We start from the raw sequence: 20,100 nt of genomic DNA on the forward strand, positions 1-20,100 counted from the left end.
GACACACGCTCAGTTGATGTGGGTTTTATTGACAGTATTTGTGGTGTTGCCTCAGTTCGCTTTGGCCACAGCCCCGTGATCACACGCTTCACAGATTGAACACACACACCCACACACTCGAATAACATTTCCACAACACTGGCTAATCCCAGTGTTAACATCTGCTTCGTAAACGGGACCCCGCAACCCAATGGCATGATAGTGTTATTATTATGCCGCAGCTGTCTGCTGTTTTGTATTTTTCTGTGATGACTGATGTGCGTGAGCTAGGTGAGTGATGTAATTCACATTTTAGTCCTTATCCCGGAGGAGACCAAATTTAACCAGAAAACGGCAGCCCACCAGATTTCATAGCAGATTGAGTTATGATGGAATGTAAAAGTATCGCATTTTTAATCATCTAGGCCTAAAAAAAAAATGAAGATTTCAAGCGTCCTGAGCAAGCAGATGTGTGACATGGAAAAAAGCCTAACTTGGGCCTGCCTATGACCAGAAAAGGATCGTATATCCAACACTTAGTTAGGGCTACCGTTATTTGCAAGACCCTTCTTGTTTTTCAGTATTGCAGCGTTCCTAACGCAGCCAGTTAAATTACTTCCGTTTTGGAAGTTAATGTGCACATCGTGCCAAATAGCAGCATAACATGCGCTACGTAAGTGACGGGAACCATGCCTGTTCGTTCCCAGTGCTTTTTTTCCTTTGCTTTTTATCTACAATTACTTTGCGTTTCCGGGTCCAATAATGTTATTGGCACCTAGATAATGCGTGTTTTGTGTGTTAAACACCGGAGTTGCGTGACAACTAAGTGTAATTAAGGTAGTGGGGTTTATATAATCCAAGTCCTTTTCACCTGATGACAGAATGAATGTACACACCTGTTGGTTGGCTGAGCAACAGCGCTGCTTGGCCATTCAGAATATGCGTCCCACTGATAAACTAAAGTGGTGGCCTTTTGCGCCCGGTAAGTTGGTATCACGTCTTTCTGCATTAGCAATCATGGGCATGTGACCGTCGGCTGCTAACAGGAACTTTGTAAATACCTCCACCTGTGTCCGTTCTATGGGGCGTGAGTGACCGACCGTGTTGGCAGCACTGAGGTGGTACGCTTACAAGTCACGTGGCGCTACCGCGGCTGGGCGCTTCCCAATCACGCACTAGCACCGGTGGAATCGATCGGGCCCGTAGGGTCGGTTCATACGGCGTCCGACGCCCCGCCCCGGGTCACTCATCGCCGCTTGTAGTACGGGCCGCCCGGATCACTCGTCATTCGTGGCACGGGGCCCGGCGCTGCGCCAGGCGAGGGCCGCGCGGCGTCGAGCGGCCAGCCGCTGCCAGCGCCAGCGCGCGGCCTTACTGCGGGCGCGGTGCACCAACACCTCGACCAGTAGAGCCAGCAGGCCTGCCGCGAACCCGGCCGACAGCAGCATGAAGGCGCCCTGCAGGTGGTACACCGAGATGGCCACGAACCGGGTGGGGTCGGGCCCGCGGCTGGCCGGCCGCCGGTCTCGGCCCAGCGAGGCGCGCCGCTCGCGCGTGTCGTGCTCCCACTTGGTGATGAGCCCCGCCTCTACCAGCTGCTGCATGAGCGAGTCGAACTTGTGGACGTACGGCGCCGACGGCCGGAAGCCCCAGCCGTAGTTCTGCCGGGCAGACAGGCACTGGTCAGCAAGGGAACGGAACGACTCTCTTCAGATCACAAGGGCAATGTCAGCTTACTGGTATCGCTTCGTATGCCAAAACCGATTATTAAACCACCTTATACTCATCTTTATTCTTTGGTGTAGTTATGCAGTGTCTGTTACATATAACCATTATCAAACGATGAATAAAGAACAATCAACATTTGACTATGAGCAACACCAATAGTTAATAAGATTAAGAAGTGTTCGGCATAATTTTGGTGAGGGCCCGCTATACCATACGCCTGTGACAATGTCTCAGCCCGGCGTACCTCTGGTGAGAACGTCTCTCGGGACATGTGCACGAGCGGCTGGCCGCGCTGGTCCGAGTACCGCTCCGCTATCACCGTGTCCAGGTTCGATTTCCACGAAATGTAGGCGTACCGCTCGTTCAGCAGTTTGCGGAACGACACAGACGTGTTGTGGAACTGCATCTTGGCAAACAGTTGCTGAAAGGAGATAAAGGCGGTCACGGAATCAGCCGGTGCCGAAACGGCGGGTCAGCACTCAGCAGATATGCACGCGATTGCGCACAATTGCACTCAGCCTACCCATTCGACCTTGCCAACGAGTAACGAGTAACACTTGACCTGACTTGACTAACACTTGACATATGCTTCTGTCTGGCCAGAATGCCTCATGAACTGAACAAGACAAGCTTGCAATTCGTTAATTGCCTGCGCCCTGCATATAAGTAGTTGTTTATCAGTGTAAGCTAGCGCCTACCTGCATGTTGTGCTATTGACATAGTATCCGTAGCGCGATACTAGCATGCCCGTGAAGGTCCCTTTGTTCCAAGTGAAGCACAGCACGGAAGGCACGTGTTGTCGCCGCATCTCGTTTCAGCGTGACATTAACATCACTGCACGTGCCAAGCACATTCGGCCTTCAGTACGGTTAGATTATCGAAACCAAGACTCGAATCCATCGTCCTCGGTCCTCACCTGGTAGACGGAGACGGGAGACGTCTGGAACAGGGTGAAGTCGGAGCCGAAGCCGTCGCTGAGGCCCCAGGAGAAGCTGCTTTCGGCCAGCGCCTCCAGAGTGTTGATGTTCTCACTGAGCGAGGGCACCGTCATCATGGCCACCAAGCTGGACTTGTAGGCGGTCAGGATGATGATGCAGTACAGCCACCACCAGCCCAGAAACGTCTGCGGCACATCAGAGCCGTGAGCATCAGGGATCGTGTGACAACAAGCATCAGTCGTCCTTATTTTCCTCACTTAGCTAGATGTGTATCTAGAAGTATGTTGGGCCTTTCCACCGGATGAGGGCGCTGGTCACAACGATTAGGACGACGAAGACACGAGCTTGAAAGCCAAGAACCCAACGTCAGAAAAATACGGCTCACTTTTCTGATGCATGTGTCGGAATACTTCCTACCCTAGCTGAATTATCCACGTCACGCACCACCACATTTGCTCGCAGCCCTTTATGAATCCGCTAGTGAATACACCTCAACAGACAGGTAGGCTGTACCGCAGGGACGTCGACACCGGTCCGACTTTTCCGACTAGTCGGACCACTTTTTCGACTAGGCGGTGCCCTGCTGTGGCTCGCGGGGGCCCTGCTGTGGCCGCGGGGGCCCCTGTTGGGGCTCTCGGGGGCCCAGCTGCGGCCACGGGGGCCCCTGCCTAACCTAACCTAACCTAACACCTGGGGGCCCCCACCGGTGGGGGCCCCCCGAGAAAAAGTCGGACCAGTTTTCCTTACGCGTCGACGCCCCTGCTGTACCGCAATACACCCCGTCAGGTAGGCTGTACCGCAATACACCGAGCTGGCAGGTAGGCCGTACCGCAATACACCTAAGACAGGCAGGTAGGCTGTGCCGCAATACATCTGAGGCTGACGGGTAGGCTGTACCGCAATACACCGAGCTGGCAGGTAGGCCGTACCGCAATACACCTAAGACAGGCAGGTAGGCTGTGCCGCAATACATCTGAGGCTGACGGGTACGCTGTACCGTAATACCCCCGAGACTGGCAGATAGGCTGTACGCAATATACTATACCTTCCGACTGACAGGTAGGCTGTACCGCAATACACCTGAGATTATCAGGAAGGATGTGTCACAATACACCAGAGACTGTCAGATAGGTTGTGCCGCAATATACCTCTCGCCTGCCAGGCTGTACCGCAATACATCCCGTCACTGGCAGGTAGGCTGTACCGCAATACATACCAACCGACAGGTACGCTGTACCGCAATGCACCTCCCGACTGTCGGACATGCTGTACCGCAATACACCTCTCGACTGCCAGGTAGGCTGTGCCGCAATACATCCCCTCACTGGCAGGTAGGCTGTGCCGCAATATACTTCCCGACTGACAGGTAGGCTGTATCGCAATACATACCGACTAGTAGGTAGGCTGTACCGCAATACACCTTAACTGGCAGGTAGGCTGTACCGCAATACACCTCAACTACCAAGTAGGCTCTACCGCAATACGTATTAGAGTCTGAGACTGCCAGGTATGTTGCACCGCAATGGCAAATGCACCTCCCGACTACCAGGTAGGCTGTCCCGCAATACACCCCGACTAGTAGGTAGGCTGTTCCGCAATACACCTCTCGCTGGAATGCGTCATTACCGCCTTACAACGACCCCACACTGACCTTGGCCGCGGTGGAGTGAGACGGCACTCGACTCTGGGCGTTCTCACACATGGCTCCGTAGGTGTTCAGTATTGAGAGGCTGATGGTAAAGCGACGCTCCGGAAGTGGGTGGAAGCGGGTGAAACCGAACGCCGCCAGTCCGGCCAGTAAGACCGAAACGATGGTCACTATCCATAGCGTCACTGCGGAGAGAGAGAGAGAGAGAGAGAGAGAGAGAGAGAGAGAGAGAGAGAGAGAGAGAGAGAGAGAGAGAGAGAGAGAGAGAGAGAGAGAGAGAGAGAGAGAGAGAGAGAGAGAGAGAGAGAGAGAGAGAGAGAGAGAGAGAGAGAGAGAGAGAGAGAGAGAGAGAGAGAGAGAGAGAGAGAGAGAGAGAGAGAGAGAGAGAGAGAGAGAGAGAGAGAGAGAGAGAGAGAGAGAGAGAGAGAGAGAGAGAGAGAGAGAGAGAGAGGAGAGAGAGAGAGAGAGAGAGAGAGAGAGAGAGAGAGAGAGAGAGAGAGAGAGAGAGAGAGAGAGAGAGAGAGAGAGAGAGAGAGAGAGAGAGAGAGAGAGAGAGAGAGAGAGAGAGAGAGAGAGAGAGAGAGAGAGAGAGAGAGAGAGAGAGAGAGAGAGAGAGAGAGAGAGAGAGAGAGAGAGAGAGAGAGAGAGAGAGAGAGAGAGAGAGAGAGAGAGAGAGAGAGAGAGAGAGAGAGAGAGAGAGAGAGAGAGAGAGAGAGAGAGAGAGAGAGAGAGAGAGAGAGAGAGAGAGAGAGAGAGAGAGAGAGAGAGAGAGAGAGAGAGAGAGAGAGAGAGAGAGAGAGAGAGAGAGAGAGAGAGAGAGAGAGAGAGAGGCTGTTGAACTCGCCACAACAGTGAGGCCGATTCCATAGCGCGGTGGGCTGGGTTCAGAGACAGAGCTTTCATTCTCGTCGTACGCTGACAAAGCTCACCACGTAATTTCGAATCGTTACATACGAGTATTTAACACAAAAATAGCTACTCGTATTTAAAGGGACTGTCCCACCTTAACATTAGATTTGAGTTGAGATAGCCATCTTGATGGACGTTCTTTGAAAATCAGTGCCGTGAAAACCGTTTCTCCAGCAATTACTTCATCGCAAAGAAATTTGAGTTTGATTTTGACATCTGTGCAAATAAGTGCCACAATGTATTGGTATAGGCACTTAAATCTGATGACGTCATCAGGCTTTCGAACGTCCGTTAAATGTTTGACTAAAACGTTTTGTAGCACGCGGTGGTATATGCTGCGTTGCGCGCAACAAATGCCGCACTTTTAAATAAAGTCGCTAGGAACAGCGGAGATCCCAAAAAGTAAACAAAAGTAAAAGTCTAATATCTTGAAAACCGGTGAATATTTTTCGGTGAAATTCGGTAGATATTCGTTTTCGCTCTTTCTGAACCGAGCGACATCACTTTCATGCCAATTCATAAACTTTTTTAAAGGTGGGAGGGTCCCTTTAACACAAAAATAGTGTTAACGGTTCCACTCACATAAATAAGAATCAAGAATTCTGCTAACTTGCACGGCTACTATGTCACTTAATTACATACTTTCACAGAGCTACCACTGTGGTGTGTAATTCACATGACCGTATAAAGAACCCGCCACTAGCCCGGTCACCGGCCGGCGGCTGGTTCGCGACGTTCAGACTCACTTCTGAAGGGCCGGAAGATGGAGAGCCACTGCGGGATTGGCTGCGCCAGTCCCGTGACGAACACGAACGTGTCGATGGCGTAGATACGCGTGAAGCGGATGGTGGCCACCCGCTTGTGTAGCATGGTCAGCACCAGGGTGAAGTCGGTGTCGGTGTCCTCGGCCAGCTCTCCCATGATGCCGGTCCAGCTGCCGTTGGGCCGCTGAACGCTGGAGGGTGGAACTGATGTCACGGGGGGGGGGGGGGGCAAAGCGACAGAGGATGGTTTTGGAATGGTATGATACGCGAATGTGACGCACCGTTGTGGTAGTCCGGTTGTTGAAGCAGGTAGGCACCGAATGACCGTTATTTTCAAATGACTGGTTAATCCCCAAGGCATGCGTTATGAAGGGCGGGTTACTTGAATTGAAATTTGGGCAACATTTAAAAGAATTATGTCTAAGACATTTGAGCAGCCTATACCTACCTAGGTACGCCTTCACCACGGCTTATGAAGTTTCCTGTGGGTCCCAACCGCTGTTGAAATGTCGGGATGCTGATCTGTCAATCAGTAAATGATCTGATAATTATTGAGCACATCCTGAAAGTTTTAAAGAAATAAGTCCAAAGCTGTGAGTTGGACAGGTGCATAAAGAAAATTGAAATTTGACCATGAACTTGTACCGGTTTTTCTAACCTGGTGGCCTGGCCCAAAGTCAACCGGACCTGAATTTCCAGGTCATGTGTAAAAAGGTTGCCCGTAGGCTGTACCAAATTTGACGGCGCGCAGTGCCGCCGTTTTTACGCTATTTTTTTATAAAACTTAGGGGGGTCGCATCGACCTCCCCCCTACCAGGGCGAGGGTTAAGCTTAGGAACATCATGTAGCATGACCATAGGCGTCGCCAGAGATTTTCGGTTGGGGGGGCAAAATCGATTTTGGTGCTAAATCTTGCCTTTCTACAGTCATTACTCACACGTTTTACATGTCATTCGACGCGCCATGGCGCGAAGAATGCAGTGGTGGCAAATATTTTCCTCTAGCTATGAAATGCAAAAAAAAAAAATAGAGTGGACGACTTCGGTAAAATCAATGCTTGGCCCATTACCCGTTAGGTACGTCAGTTTTAGCAGGGCAGAACCTTGTTATGGGGAGGCCGGAGGGCACAGTGGGTCTTTGGGACCCCTCCCTCAGACGGGCCCCGTGCAGGTGCTCCCGATCCTCATCCAGAAGAAGTTAAAAATGATCCAGGCAGTCGGTTCACCCTTCTAAAATCCGTTTCTTGTATGCATAATTGCATAGTTTTTGCGATGTATTTGTTGTATTTTCGACTCGACTTCGACCCCGGCTTCCAAAATCAACTTCGACCCCGGCTCCCCAAATCGGATCTGACTCCGGTCAGAGCTGTCGACCCGACCGACTCCAAAGTCCAACCACGACCCGCAGCCCTGCTGAGAGGCACACGTGGCCCCTCAGATGCTGGTTTTGGGTCTGCAAGAGCCCTGTGTTGCCTCAAGAGCTCGGCTGGGCTAACTATTAGAGGTCAGCGAAGGTTTAAAAAAATCTCCGAAGGTCCTTGTTCGAAGATCCGTTTCTTTCATAGACCTGCCGTATGGATGATTGGAATGACTATCAGAGACTGCCATTGGCCATTGGACACCGATGGGACCCTCATAGGCCAGTATGGGGCCGTTGAGGCAGGCGGAGGCCCTCAGAAAGACTGTCCAAGTAGCCCTCAAATATCTGCGCCTAAGCCTTCAGAATCAGCAGTGGGAGACCGGAGTGGTGTTCGCAAGTGCCGGCCCGAGGGCCCCCAGAGGTCGGTTTGGGTTCCTCGGAAGTTAGCGTACCGTAAAGTGGGGCTATTTGAGACAGTGGGGCTATTTGAGACAGTATTTAAAATAACTATAAAATGAAGATCGTTTGATATTTTTGTGAAATGTTTGCTCAGGGTGGTGCTGAATCGAGCAGTGAATCGCCTGAGCAAAAAAAAATAAGCATGAATATCAAACGGTTTTCATTTTATTACAATTCTAAATACTGTCTCAAATAGCCCCACTGTCTCAAATAGCCCCACCTTACGGTAGGACGTTCTTAGAGTTCAGTGGGGATTTTTAGGAGCATAAGAGCGGCCTTTAATAGCCCTGTGGCACTTTAACGGCACTTGAACATGCCGCAGACATTTAGCCAGAACTGGAAAAGACCCTGACCCAACTTCGAAATTTTCGAGCTAGGTCTTCACACAAAAATTTCGTGACAAAATTTTCATAGACTGATGAAAACCGAGCATAGAACTCAGCTAAAACCAACCAATACATCCAATGAATCAAAGTATTGACATGTCCGAGTTTGGAGTCAAAGTCCGGAAGAATTTGGTGACTCTCACTCAGACTCTCGCTGGGACTCTCGACTCTGACCAATTCTGACTTCACAGGACATTTTCGAAAACTACCCCCATTTTTTGCCGACCCCAAAATCTCATCGGATCTGCATCGATCTCAGGGGGTGCCCTGCCGGAGGTTGGGGGGGCAAGCTGCCCCGCTTGCCCCCCCCCCCGTGGCGACGCTAATGAGCATGACATTGCTTGTTGCACCGGCTCAAGGGAAGCTTGTGGTGCTCTTAATATTTCATCGATAACTTATACCCATCAGGCGACGTTTCATGTGAAAACTCATGCATGTCGAGCCGGGCCGCCCGTCCACTTCCTTACGGACACATTGCGACAACCGCCCGGCGTTAGAAGCACGGCCAGCGACCGTATCAGCGTGGCACGTGACTGCCGCGACTGTCATCAATGCGGCGGAAATTATACGGCCGTTTAATCACGGTCGTGGTGGGTTTAGTGAGGCGCTGAGCACCGTTTTATCTGGCGTGGACACGACCCCATATGGCATGTGGTGTCTGAAAGGTCCGAGGGCTGGCGTGAGGACGTGACAAGAGCGAGGATTCAGCTACAAAGCATGCTCAGAAATAAGTAGGTACGATAGCAGTTGATGAAGATATGAAGTTGTATTGTTTTGGTGAAAACGTTATAGATCATAATTTACGCACTTTTGCCTTTCTGGTGTGAGTATATCTAGAACGCGTGAACATGCCTCGTAAATGTTACGTGGTCACAATGTCACTCGATTCATTCAGTTACCTATTTCGACAGGCTGCAAATGACATGCCGGTAAATGGCAAACAATTTGGTTAGAAAGGTCGAAAAATCAGTAAGTAGTTGGCCCTATCCCACCAAGTCGTCTCGCCATTGATTTTCAACAGCGCATACCCGACAGAAAAGTGGGCTGCTAACGTCATATAGCCATCGACCGGTAACTGGTGGGGATCGCACGAGCGCAGCGTTTTTCGGCCCTTCTGCACTGTCCGACCGCTCGGCAGGTAAACGGTCGCTGGCTGCTACTATGCAAACATGGGGCTAAGTCACTGTCATATTATTCAGACGCGAAGCTCGCTCATTTGAATCAAGCTTACGGACTTATAAAGTAAGCGTCTTCAGTTCAGTTTTTACGGTAAATCGTGCCCCTGAAAATGCGAATCTATAAGATAAATTTTATTTCAACTTTAAAAGTCATGCACATTTATATAATTTTTTAGATGTAGCCTGACCCTGTAGGTACCCACAGGTTCGAAAAATGGACCATTAATTTGGGCAATGGATAATTAACATGTTTGGAGGGCGAAACTAAACTAACAGCTACAAGATGAATACTCAAAGCATTAAATGAACATTAGGGCAATAAAACATCACATTTAAATTTTAGTCACACTGGCCAGCGACCTAAGGCTAAACCCTTGCAAGCTTGCAGTCAAAATGTATTGATGTCGATTGTCGAAGTCTCTTATCTGCACTTCGCTATACCTACTGTTCAGTGTTCATCGTGCCTGTCCGGACTGTCCATACGATTACGTGACAAAAGATCGTAAGACAAAAGATCGTATGGAAAAAGATCGCAGGAAAATGATCGTATGATAAAGATCGTATGTCGCAAAAGATCGTACGACTTAAGATCGTAAGCAAAAGATCGTAAAGCAAATGATCGTATGGAAAAAGATCGTAGGAAAATGATCGTAAGATAAAGATCGTATGTCGTAAAAGATCGTACGACGAAAGATCTTCAGAAAAAGATCGTAAAGCAAATGATCGCATGAAAAAGGTCGTAGGAAAATGATCGTATGATAAAAATCGTATGTTGCAAAAGATCGTACGACTATAGATCGTAAGCAAAATATCGTAAAGCAAATGATCGTATTTAAAAAGATCATAGAAAAATTAATCGTAAGATAAAGATACTATGTTGTAAAGTATCGTACGACAAAAGTTCGTAAAGTAAATAATCGTATAGAATAATCTTGTAGGTAAATGATTGTAGAATAATGAGGGTAATTCGCAAAAGATTTCACACAAAAAACAACAATCGAAAGCAAAAGATCGTCAAACATTTGATCAAAAGTTTTGGAAGCTTCGGTTCCGATTTCGACTCTGTGCAAAAACCGAGGTCCAATCTGAAGACAATATTCAGAAAACGGCCTTAAAAGAACCATCGAATGCGCTTTTCTGCGGCTCTGTAACTCTATTGGTTCTCGAGTTAGCCGTCGGGTGTTTTGAAAATTGTTGAAATGGGCAAAATTTGACCTTTGATGACCTCTGGTGACCTGACGTTTGACCTGACCCGAAAATGACCGAGGTTTTCCTTCTGCGATTGCCGCTTACCGCGTGTCGCTACTTGGCCCAGGAACCTAGTTAGCACACCCCCCCCCCCTCCAGCACTCTGCGGAAAACTCAAACCACCAGCACGGCGCGGGTTAACCCTATTAGTGGCAGGGGGGGTTGTTTTTATCCACCCCTCAGGTTTTTCGGGAATATCTCCGAAACCGCTGAAGCTACGATGCTGAAATTTTCTGACTTTTCCTAAAACTAAATTGGGCACATTCCCTGAAAATTTCAAGTTCATAACTTTACCAGGGACGGCTCCAGAGCACTGGGAATTGGGGGGTCCTATTCGTGAAGCGAGTCATTTGGGCGAAGATCACGATGCTGCACCAGTTTTACGAACAGTGAATAAAAGGTATCATGTGATAACATATACAGTTATTGTGCATCCTCTTTTGACACGTTTTTGCTATCTTAGGCGGATCCAGGCGTCCAAAAAGGGGGGTTATGTTTTACCTCCCAACATAGGTGCCCTGACACCGCCTATGCATTACCAATACAATTTTAGTCGTTCTCTCATAAGAAAATTAAAACATAACAAGACCATTACCACCCTTTTTAGAAACAGTACCAACAAAAACCTTATTTACTATACTTTTTGTGTACCCCCAATCTCAATGATCTGTATCCTCCTATGATTTTTGAAAATGCATATTTTTAGGATCCATGTGAATTCCTGGTTCATTCTCTATCGATCGGCAAAAGTTGCGTTAAGATTGGTTCAGAAACCTGGCCGTGATAAACAGTCTAAAATGTATCTGCAACTTGCCCGTTTTTACCCCCCTCTACCCCCCGTATTGACTTTTTTTAATTTTTATTTTTTAGAAATGTAGATCACGTTGAGCGAAATCGAATGCCGTTTGAATTTTGAAAATCGGCCCGTTAGATCTCGAGATATTAAGGGGGGGGGTCGTAAACAGCCCCCCCCCTGCCACTGGCGGATCCAGACTTGCGTTTTGGGGGGGGGGCCAACTCCTGCAAGTAACCAAACCTAGGGTACCCCCAAATCCTGTTTTCTCATCGGATTTAGGCCACTTATTTTTTCGTCACAGCCCTGAAACGATATTTTTTTTAAACTAAAAATAAAAAAATAGAAATGGTAGCCCACCCAACCCGAGCCTAAATATTACTTTGAAAACACTTCAAATTGCTTTTGTCGACCAATTAGCCCGCTCCGGGTCGGTGCGTGGCGCAGCCTTCGCGGGCTGGGAGGTGTCGGTTGGACCCTCTGCTGTTCGGCCCCTGATTAAGCTAGAGCTCGCGGAAAAAAAACAGGCGTGTTGCCCGTGAGTGACGAGACGAAGCCGATGATACCCGATTTTAAGGTCCTTGGTCATTGGTTGACCTTTCAGGGCGGTGTTTCACGGTCGTGCTGACAGCCGCTGACAGCGCATTCCGCGAGCTAAGGTCAGCCTTCGGTAGTGTTGTGGGTATAGGCTTGTTGATGTCTCCATTGAAACCAAAAGTGCCATCAGCGCTGGCAGCGGCTGGCAGCGTGCCGTGAAACACCGCCCAGGTCAGGTCACAGACCCAAAAGACGGGAAAATCAGGACCTGTCAGAACCTCCTAAAGTAAGGCTGTAATACGTTTTTTTTGTGCTGATCACAAATTTCATGTTAGTTTGGATCATAGATAATGTCTTCATGCGTTTAGACCATGTCGGGGCAGGTCAGGTCAGATCAACCAGTAGGAGTACTTATGGGCGTCCGTATAGCAGGTGTCCACTACCACTGGCAGCTAAACATGATACGAAGGCATCAAAACTACTTCGTAAATGTTCAAATGGCTGCAAAATGCTAAATTCAAAATCAGCTAAACGAAACTATCCTAGAAACATGTTAAACTCGGAAAAGTGCACCGAGGTCATCAAAGGTCAATGACCTGACTTGACCGTAAGGTGACATTGGCATCCGCCCTAATGCGTGGGAGCAACATCATATCACATGTTTGAGCGTTTTAAACCACGAAAAGACTATAAAAGCGCGGATAATGTGAGCCGACATACGCCGAATCGCTATTCCGGCCAAACATGGCCTCCAACATGGCCAAACAGTCTCGAGAAATAGGCCACAAGTCAAAGTTCACTTGGGTCAGGGTCATGAAATTTTCAGACTTTGTCACCATGAGGGTACTAAAGTTTCGTCGCGATCGGCTTCATGATACCTTACACGATAACTTCACACGTCGATCGAGAGTTAAAGCATGGATGAAGGAGAACCAGGGGATGAAGGTTCTTTCATCCATGGTTAAAGTGTGCAATAAGAACTTCTTGGGTGAAGACAAGACCAACACTTTTATCAAGCTCACAGATTTTTAATGATACGGTATTTTCTCTCTACCTACTACGCCCTTCTCACATTCATTTTTCTTAAGTGTTTTTGGGGACCAAAAAATATATGTTGTTCCCCTTTCAGGCTTGGGGGCATGACCCCGTGACCCCCCTGGATCCGCTAGGCCGAAACTAACTAGGTCGTTTTCAAACGGTCTGATATTTCAGGTCATAGTTTGCAAACGGCCGGTGTTTTCAGGTAGTTTCATATGGCCTGACTGGGCCAGGCCGTTTGCAAACGGACCGAATTTTCATACGGCCTGTAACATATATTCAGATTTCGACATCTGTCGTAGCATCAAATGCTGATGTGGCGCACTCAAAAGCCGGAATTGGTCCTTGGATGCCGTAAGGACCCTTTTAAGAAATAAGTGACCCGACTGACCCTTAGAGATTGGCCTGAGCTGTGACCGAAATTAAAGGCTGGGGGGAAGACTTACGCCTTAGGCTGGCGTAAGTCTTTTACCGTTTCGCAGGAAGGGACAAAAAGGTCCCTCATATGCTTCTTGTACAATTACGAAACAAAACAAGTTTTTTTTTTCAACGAAAACTCAGTGAGTTTTCCTAAAAAATTTATTGCGCATATTCCGTGAATGAAAAGTTGCCGGGTCATGTCACGTCAGGCTGCCACAGCAAGTTTGTTAACTTGACAGCTCAATCGATATTTATGCAATGAGACCTTCTCGGGTGACGATAAGACATGACGACACTTTATGAAGGAAGCTAGTAAACCCGGTAGTTTCTCCATAGGCGCGGGAACCGGGGGGAGGGGGCAGTGGTGGCAGCTTGCCCCCCCCCCCGCCCCCCCCCCCCCCCCAACTCTGGGGCCGTGCGGGCGGTGCCCCCACAACTTTCAGACAGAATACCGCTCCTTTTTGCAAATGTTTTCTTTTTTTGTTCAAAAAGCCAAGGGATGAAAAATAAGTGGCCTAAAACCGGCGAGAAAACTATATTTGGGGGATCCTAGGTTGATCTCTATCATGGTGTGACCTCCCCCCCCCCCCCCCCCGTCTAAAAGTAGTTCCCGCGCCCCTGGGTTTCTCTACGCTATTGAATCACGCTGCTGATTCTAGTAAGTATCTACTACACAACCTTCTCACATTAATTTTTCTTCGAGCGTTTTGGGGGGCCAAAAGATATGTTGGCCCCCTCTTTCAGGCTTTTTGGGCCCATGGCCCCGGTGGCCCCCTTGAATCCGCCAGTGGGGGCGGTGCCCCCACAACTTTCAAACGGAATGCCGTCCTTTTTTGCAACTGTTTCTTTTTTTTTTGTTGAAAAAGCCAAGGGATGAAAAATAAGTGGCCTAAAACCGGTGAGAAAACTAGATTTGGGGGGACCCTAGGTTGATCTCTATTATGGTGTGCTCCCCCAGTCTGAAAGTAGTTCCCGCGCCCCTGACTTTCTCTACGCTATTGAATCACGCTGCTGATTCTAGTAGGTATCTACTACGCAACCTTCTCACATTAATTTTTCTCCAAGCGTTTTGGGGGGGGCCAAAAGATATGTTGGCCCCCCCTTTCAGGCTTTTGGGGGGGGGCCATGGCCCCGGTGGCCCCCCCCCCTGGATCCGCCAGTGCCCCCTGCCAATAATAGGGGGTAGCCAGGAGCCTGCCACTAATAGGGTTAAGACGGCCACTTACGTCGCGAACACAGAAATTCATAAGCTTTGTATGCGCTGGAGTTGGGATGCACCATGTGAATACCATATCTTTACTGTGCCATCTTTATCTCGTACGATCATTTTCCTTGACGATCTTTTGCTAATACGATCTTTTGTCCATACGAGCATTATACTGTACGATCTTTATACCATACGATCTTTTGGCATACGATCTTTTTCGCTGACGATCTTTTGCGCATACGATCTTTTGTCCATACGATCATTATGCCGTACGATCTTTATCCCATACGATTTTTTGGCATACGATCATTTGCCTTGACGATCTTTAGCAAATACGATATTTTGTCCATACGAGCTTTATACCGTACGATCTTTATCCATTACGATCTTTTGCATACGATCAACTTCCTACGATCTTCTGCCATACGATCCTCTGCTTTACGATCTTTTGTCCGGTTACGTTACCGTCCATACATGGCGCCAGATTCCGAACGTCCGCTTGGGGGCAGATGTCGCGCCAATTTATTTGTACTCATGGCCGCTAGATGTCTCTTAAATCGAGCGCCGTAATGATGCTGTGCCGCACAACACGACAGCTCCCAGATAAGACCCCTGTTGGCCTGGCCCGTCTTGTCTCACCCGGGCAATGGAAAACTGTGGATTTGGAATTAATGACCAGAGGAAATACCGACTTGTCCTTAGGAGATATATCTCGTTCCCTAAGACTATACATCTTGTATAATACAAGACAAGAATAGATTACAGAGTGCTTTACCTGAATAATTTGATATACCATTTCGTAAAAAAACTATTTGCACATCGCCTTGATCCGTACCAACTTATCCCGTCCGTCTCAGCTATTAGCCGTTATCACGACGGGCTATCCGGCGAATGCACCTGATTTGACCAAATCTGCACCTAATTTCTTTTACAGCAAATATCTTCATTTTATGAATTTACATATTTCAGTGTTTTAATCGATGATGCTCGCTGATAATATGACAAAGCAGGCATATAAGCAATTAGTGCAACCCTAGCTGATAGCTGCTAAGAGACACACTGAACCTGATTTGACCAGATCTGCACCTAATCTGTACCAGATGTGCACCAAATGTGTACCAGATGGCCGTCGTGAAAACGGCTGCCGTCAACTTCTTCATTATGTGTGTGGGTAGGGATGGGATCCCGTGTTTCACTCATATCAGCTGATTTACCTACAGGATCAATCGCTTACAAGGCTTGTATTTTGAAGAAGAAAAAAAACTAGGGTGAAAGGCATTTTCAATGGATCGGTCTAGTTCCGATAGCTCATTTTGAGTAGGCGACTGGCAGCAGGGTTCCCGTGGTTCTACTCACCCCCAGGAGAGGTCGCTGGGCTTCTTAATTCCGTAGGTGAAGTTCCACTTGGCCGCCATCACCTGCAGGGCGTTGAAGTCGATGGAGGGCTGCGGGATCAGCCGACCGTCCTCGGTCTCCTCATAGTCCACGAACGGCACAAACGGCAGCACCGAACAGGTCAGGCGGTGGCCGTGGAAGTCGGCGAACTGGTCGGCGAAGAGCGGCCGCAGCAGCTGGAGGCCCTGCTCGGGCGACCAGTGGCCGGCGCGCTGCAGCCGCGGCCCGCCAGCGTCACAGTACAGACAGCGCACCGTCACGTGCGCCGTGCCGTCAGCCCGCTCCGAGATGACGGCCACGTTCGGCCGGTCGCGCAGCGGGCCGAACAGATCGGCCGCAGGAGCGCCGGTCGTGTCGTGGAGGAGGAAGTACTCGCGCCGGATCACCACCGTCTTCTGCTCCTCGACGGCGCGCAGCGTGCGGCCGATCAGCGAGGAGATGTTGCCCCAGAAGACGTGCGTCAGGCAGGGCAGCCGCAGCACCTCGGCGTAGTAGTTGGTGTTGGGCGGCGGCGCCGGCAACTGGCCGGCACCCAGCTCCGACTCGAACTGGAAGTTCATCGAGGAGAACTGGCGTCCGTTGAGGTCGCGAAGCCAGGGCGCGGCGTCTTCATTGGAGAAGGTGAGTACTGAGCAGTCTCCGGTGTGTCGAGCTAGGATCTCCAGCAATGGCGGTACCACGGTGCCGGCGGAGCTGGTCGCCAGGCTCAGCAGTAGGAGCAGCAGCAGCAGCAGCGGCAGCAGGGGCCGTGCTCGCAGACATGAAGACGTTACCGGTCGCGGGGTGTCTGCTCCGCCTGCGGGGCGGCCTCTCCCGGCGTCTGAGGTATATGGGAGTGAAGAAGGTGCCCGCCGGGGTCTATGAACTTGGTGAAGGCCGTGTGAGCGCCCACCACAACTCGAACTGCTTCCAGAATCCACCCGATTCTCCCGGGAGCTACGCATATTTTAAAATTACGGCAACAAGTTACATGGACACCTTGCAAAATCATGTGAAACAGACCCCCAACAGGAATTTACGCACAGTGCGAGGAATGTTTAGGAACTTTTGCAGCCTAGTGAACATCGTTCCTATTTCGTTTTTCTTCATACTCATGTAATATCACGGAACAGATGATCAAAAGACAACCACCGATATTCCCCAAACTCAACTGTGATGATATCACCACTCGCTTGCTGTGACGCGATAACACATCCAACGTGTGACTTCAACGCAACTTTCAACAACTCCTCCCAAATCGTTAGCTATTTCGTTACGATACACCACTGATAACGAGCATGGGGCTAAGCCAGCGTCCGCACTCGCCCCTCGCGGTAAACACCACCCTGTGACCCGGAGTGCCGGCACGACCCCGCCGCCGGCCAGTGCCCGACTGACCGGCTCTGCACGGAGCGTCTGCCGACGGTCGGCGAGGCACAGACGGACCGACGACGGGGCGCGCAGACGCGACAACCGCACCGCCTAGACGGAACCGTAACACCTCGAACCGTGACAGTCCCCGTAGCGGACAGGCCTCCTCGTGTGTGTAAAAACCTTGGAACCCTCTAAAGGGAGGTGGTTGTCGAAAACTGATGGGTCCGGCTGCCCTACTTGAAGCTATGCCGATCTTATGCGTGGCGCCAACAAACGAACCGTAGAAGAGGGCGCTAAATGAAGTCACCCTATCGAACCTCAGCGCATGAGCCAGCAGCGGTATACTGCATACTGCACAGTACCAAGCTCAGAGCTCCATCCCAGGTACGTGCGTGGATCGATCCAGGTACGTGGATCGGGGCGTTGTAATAAAACCCACTTCTTCGCCGCATCTTTGTCAATGCAAAGATAGTTCTGACAAATACTTATGTCACGTAAGTAAAGTTTTTCACCACATTCTATCTAAAAAATCACTTTGTTCACAATTGTACCGTCCGTACAGCCAGCGTCGGAGATGGAGAGGGGCGGTCTCTTTAGTGTTTGGGGGAGGGGGCGAGACTTCTGGGAAAATGACCCTGCACTAGAAACGGCGGAACACCTTCAATTAAGGGGGGGGGGGGCATGGCCGACTTTTGGTCCCTTTCTTTCCATGCAACGCCCATAGGGCTAATGTTACAATGGCAAAATCAAGGGGGGGGCACGGTGCCCCGGTGCTCCCCCCGTTCCGCCGCCTATGCCCTGCACAGACGCCTCACGCATTGCTATTTTGCATTGCAGGTCCGGCACCGTTCTTGATTTTCGGTAATATTGACTTCGTCAATGAAACCAGGAAGGGCAACATCAGACCGCTTATTGCCAAGTGCCGAAAAGAGTTTGGTGACATTTTCGGCATTCTGCTGCCCACCGGACAGCGGGCCGTTCACCTGGTCAACTTCGACCTGATCAAGGAGTCATGCGCGATGCCGGAGTTCTCGGGCAGGCCGTTCCTGTTCTCCGCTCTGGTGCGCACCTATCAGCAGAAGCTGGGCATCATATTCAACGAGGGGCCCACCTGGAAGGAGCACCGTCGCTTCACGCTGAGACACCTGAGAGATCTCGGCTTTGGCAAGCAGTCCATGGAGGGTGTGGTGCTGGATGAATTCGAGAATCTCGCTCAGGAGATGGAGAAAAAGATCGACTCGCCGCTGACCATCCACAGCGACCTCTTCAACATCACGGTCCTCAACGTCCTCTGGCAGATGGTGGCCAGCAGGAGAGTCGATCCCGACAGCCCTGACGGAAAGATGCTGCTGAAAATTGTGAACGAGCTGTTCCAGCTGGTGGGCCCGCGCAGTCCGATGAACCTGGCGCCGTGGCTGCGCCACATTTTCCCCGAGTGGAGCGGGTACGCGCCGCTGGTTCGCCACCGCGATACAACCGTCGCCATGCTGGACAAGGTGGTCGCCGAGCACCAGCAGACGCTGGACCGCTCCAGTCCGCGCGACTTCATCGACGTGTTCCTGATCGAGATGGAGTCGGAGGACGCCGAGGCGCGCCAGTTCAACGCCCGCAACCTCATCATCGTCAGCATGGACCTCTTCTTCGCCGGCATGGAGACCTCGGCCACCATGCTGCACTGGTCCGTCCAGCTGATGGTGATGTACCCGGACGTGCAGACGCGCGTGCAGCAGGAGCTGGATGCTAAGCTGGGCGGCCGGCTGCCCTCCAACGGCGACCGGCCGCAGCTGCCGTACACGGAGGCCACGCTGATGGAGGTGAGCCGGCGGAGCAGCGTGCTGCCGCAGGCCGTGCACAGCACCACCTGCGACACCACGCTGGCCGGCTACAACATCCCCAAGGACACCATGGTGCACATGCACATGCAGGAGGTGCACATGGACCCCGAGTACTGGGGCGATCCGGAGGCCTTCCGTCCGGAGAGGTTCCTCACGGCCGACGGCGCGGTCCGACACGACGAGCGCCTCATCCCGTTCGGCACTGGCAGGCGGTCCTGCCTGGGCGAGACGCTGGCGCGCATGGAGATCTTCATGCTGTTCGCGTGCCTGATGCAGCGGTTCCGGTTCGCCGCCGTGCCCGGCCAGAAGCTGTCGCATGACACCGCGTTCGGAGTTGTGCAGACGCCCAAGGAGTTCAGTGTGACCTTCACCAAACGCGATGGCTCACAATCGAGCTAAGTGCACTGGATCAGAAACGGAAGACACGCTCGATAGCACTCTGAGCTCTGTGAACACAGCTTGCTGTTCAAATGTGGTAGCAATCATAGCTCCTCTGAATTTTACTTCTCGTAACCACTAATCTGTGCACTACCTGCTATCTTCTCTTTATCTCGTTAAAAATAAATATGGATCCATTAGCGGTAGTACTTCTTGCCACGCCGTTCTCGACACTCTGGTTCAAACCAGGATATGGTACCATTCAGCGCAAAATATCACAAAATAATAAATATAATACTAATGACATTCATATAAAAACTATGTAACCATGAATGACATCACTTGCATGATTGGTGACCCGTTATAAAGCCACCATATCGACAGTTCCGAGCAAGAACATCCTGTGTCAAATTTTTCGAAGTTGAGATTTTTATACCATTCGACTCAGCTCGACGAGCTGAGTCGAATGGTATGAACATCTCAATTTCGAAAAATTTGACACTTAGGATGTTCTTGCTCGAAACTATCGATATAATGAAATAATTTTC

At 50.3% G+C, this 20,100-nt stretch overlaps 2 protein-coding genes across 2 annotated transcripts; one reads left to right on the forward strand and one right to left on the reverse strand.

Moving 5' to 3' along the window:
- Positions 1-12: 12 nt before the first annotated feature.
- LOC122382844 (glutamate receptor ionotropic, kainate 4-like) lies at positions 13-17,549 on the reverse strand. Its single transcript, XM_043368696.1, has 6 exons — positions 15,948-17,549; positions 5,949-6,157; positions 4,297-4,478; positions 2,624-2,830; positions 1,952-2,128; positions 13-1,640 (listed from the first exon to the last, which is right to left on the reverse strand). Exons 1-6 carry the CDS (start codon positions 16,928-16,930, stop codon positions 1,257-1,259), a joined length of 2,142 nt encoding a protein of 713 aa, XP_043224631.1. The 5' UTR covers positions 16,931-17,549; the 3' UTR covers positions 13-1,256.
- Positions 17,550-18,179: 630 nt separating this feature from the next.
- On the forward strand, positions 18,180-19,752 carry LOC122382847 (methyl farnesoate epoxidase-like). The gene has a single exon (XM_043368701.1). The coding sequence runs from the start codon at positions 18,359-18,361 to the stop codon at positions 19,571-19,573; it is 1,215 nt and encodes a 404-aa protein (XP_043224636.1). The 5' UTR covers positions 18,180-18,358; the 3' UTR covers positions 19,574-19,752.
- The last annotated feature ends 348 nt before the right edge of the window (positions 19,753-20,100 follow it).

Source organism: Amphibalanus amphitrite, unplaced genomic scaffold (assembly GCF_019059575.1).
Source record: "Amphibalanus amphitrite isolate SeventyFive unplaced genomic scaffold, NRLGWU_Aamphi_draft 000148F_arrow, whole genome shotgun sequence".
Lineage (NCBI taxonomy): Eukaryota > Metazoa > Arthropoda > Thecostraca > Balanomorpha > Balanidae > Amphibalanus > Amphibalanus amphitrite.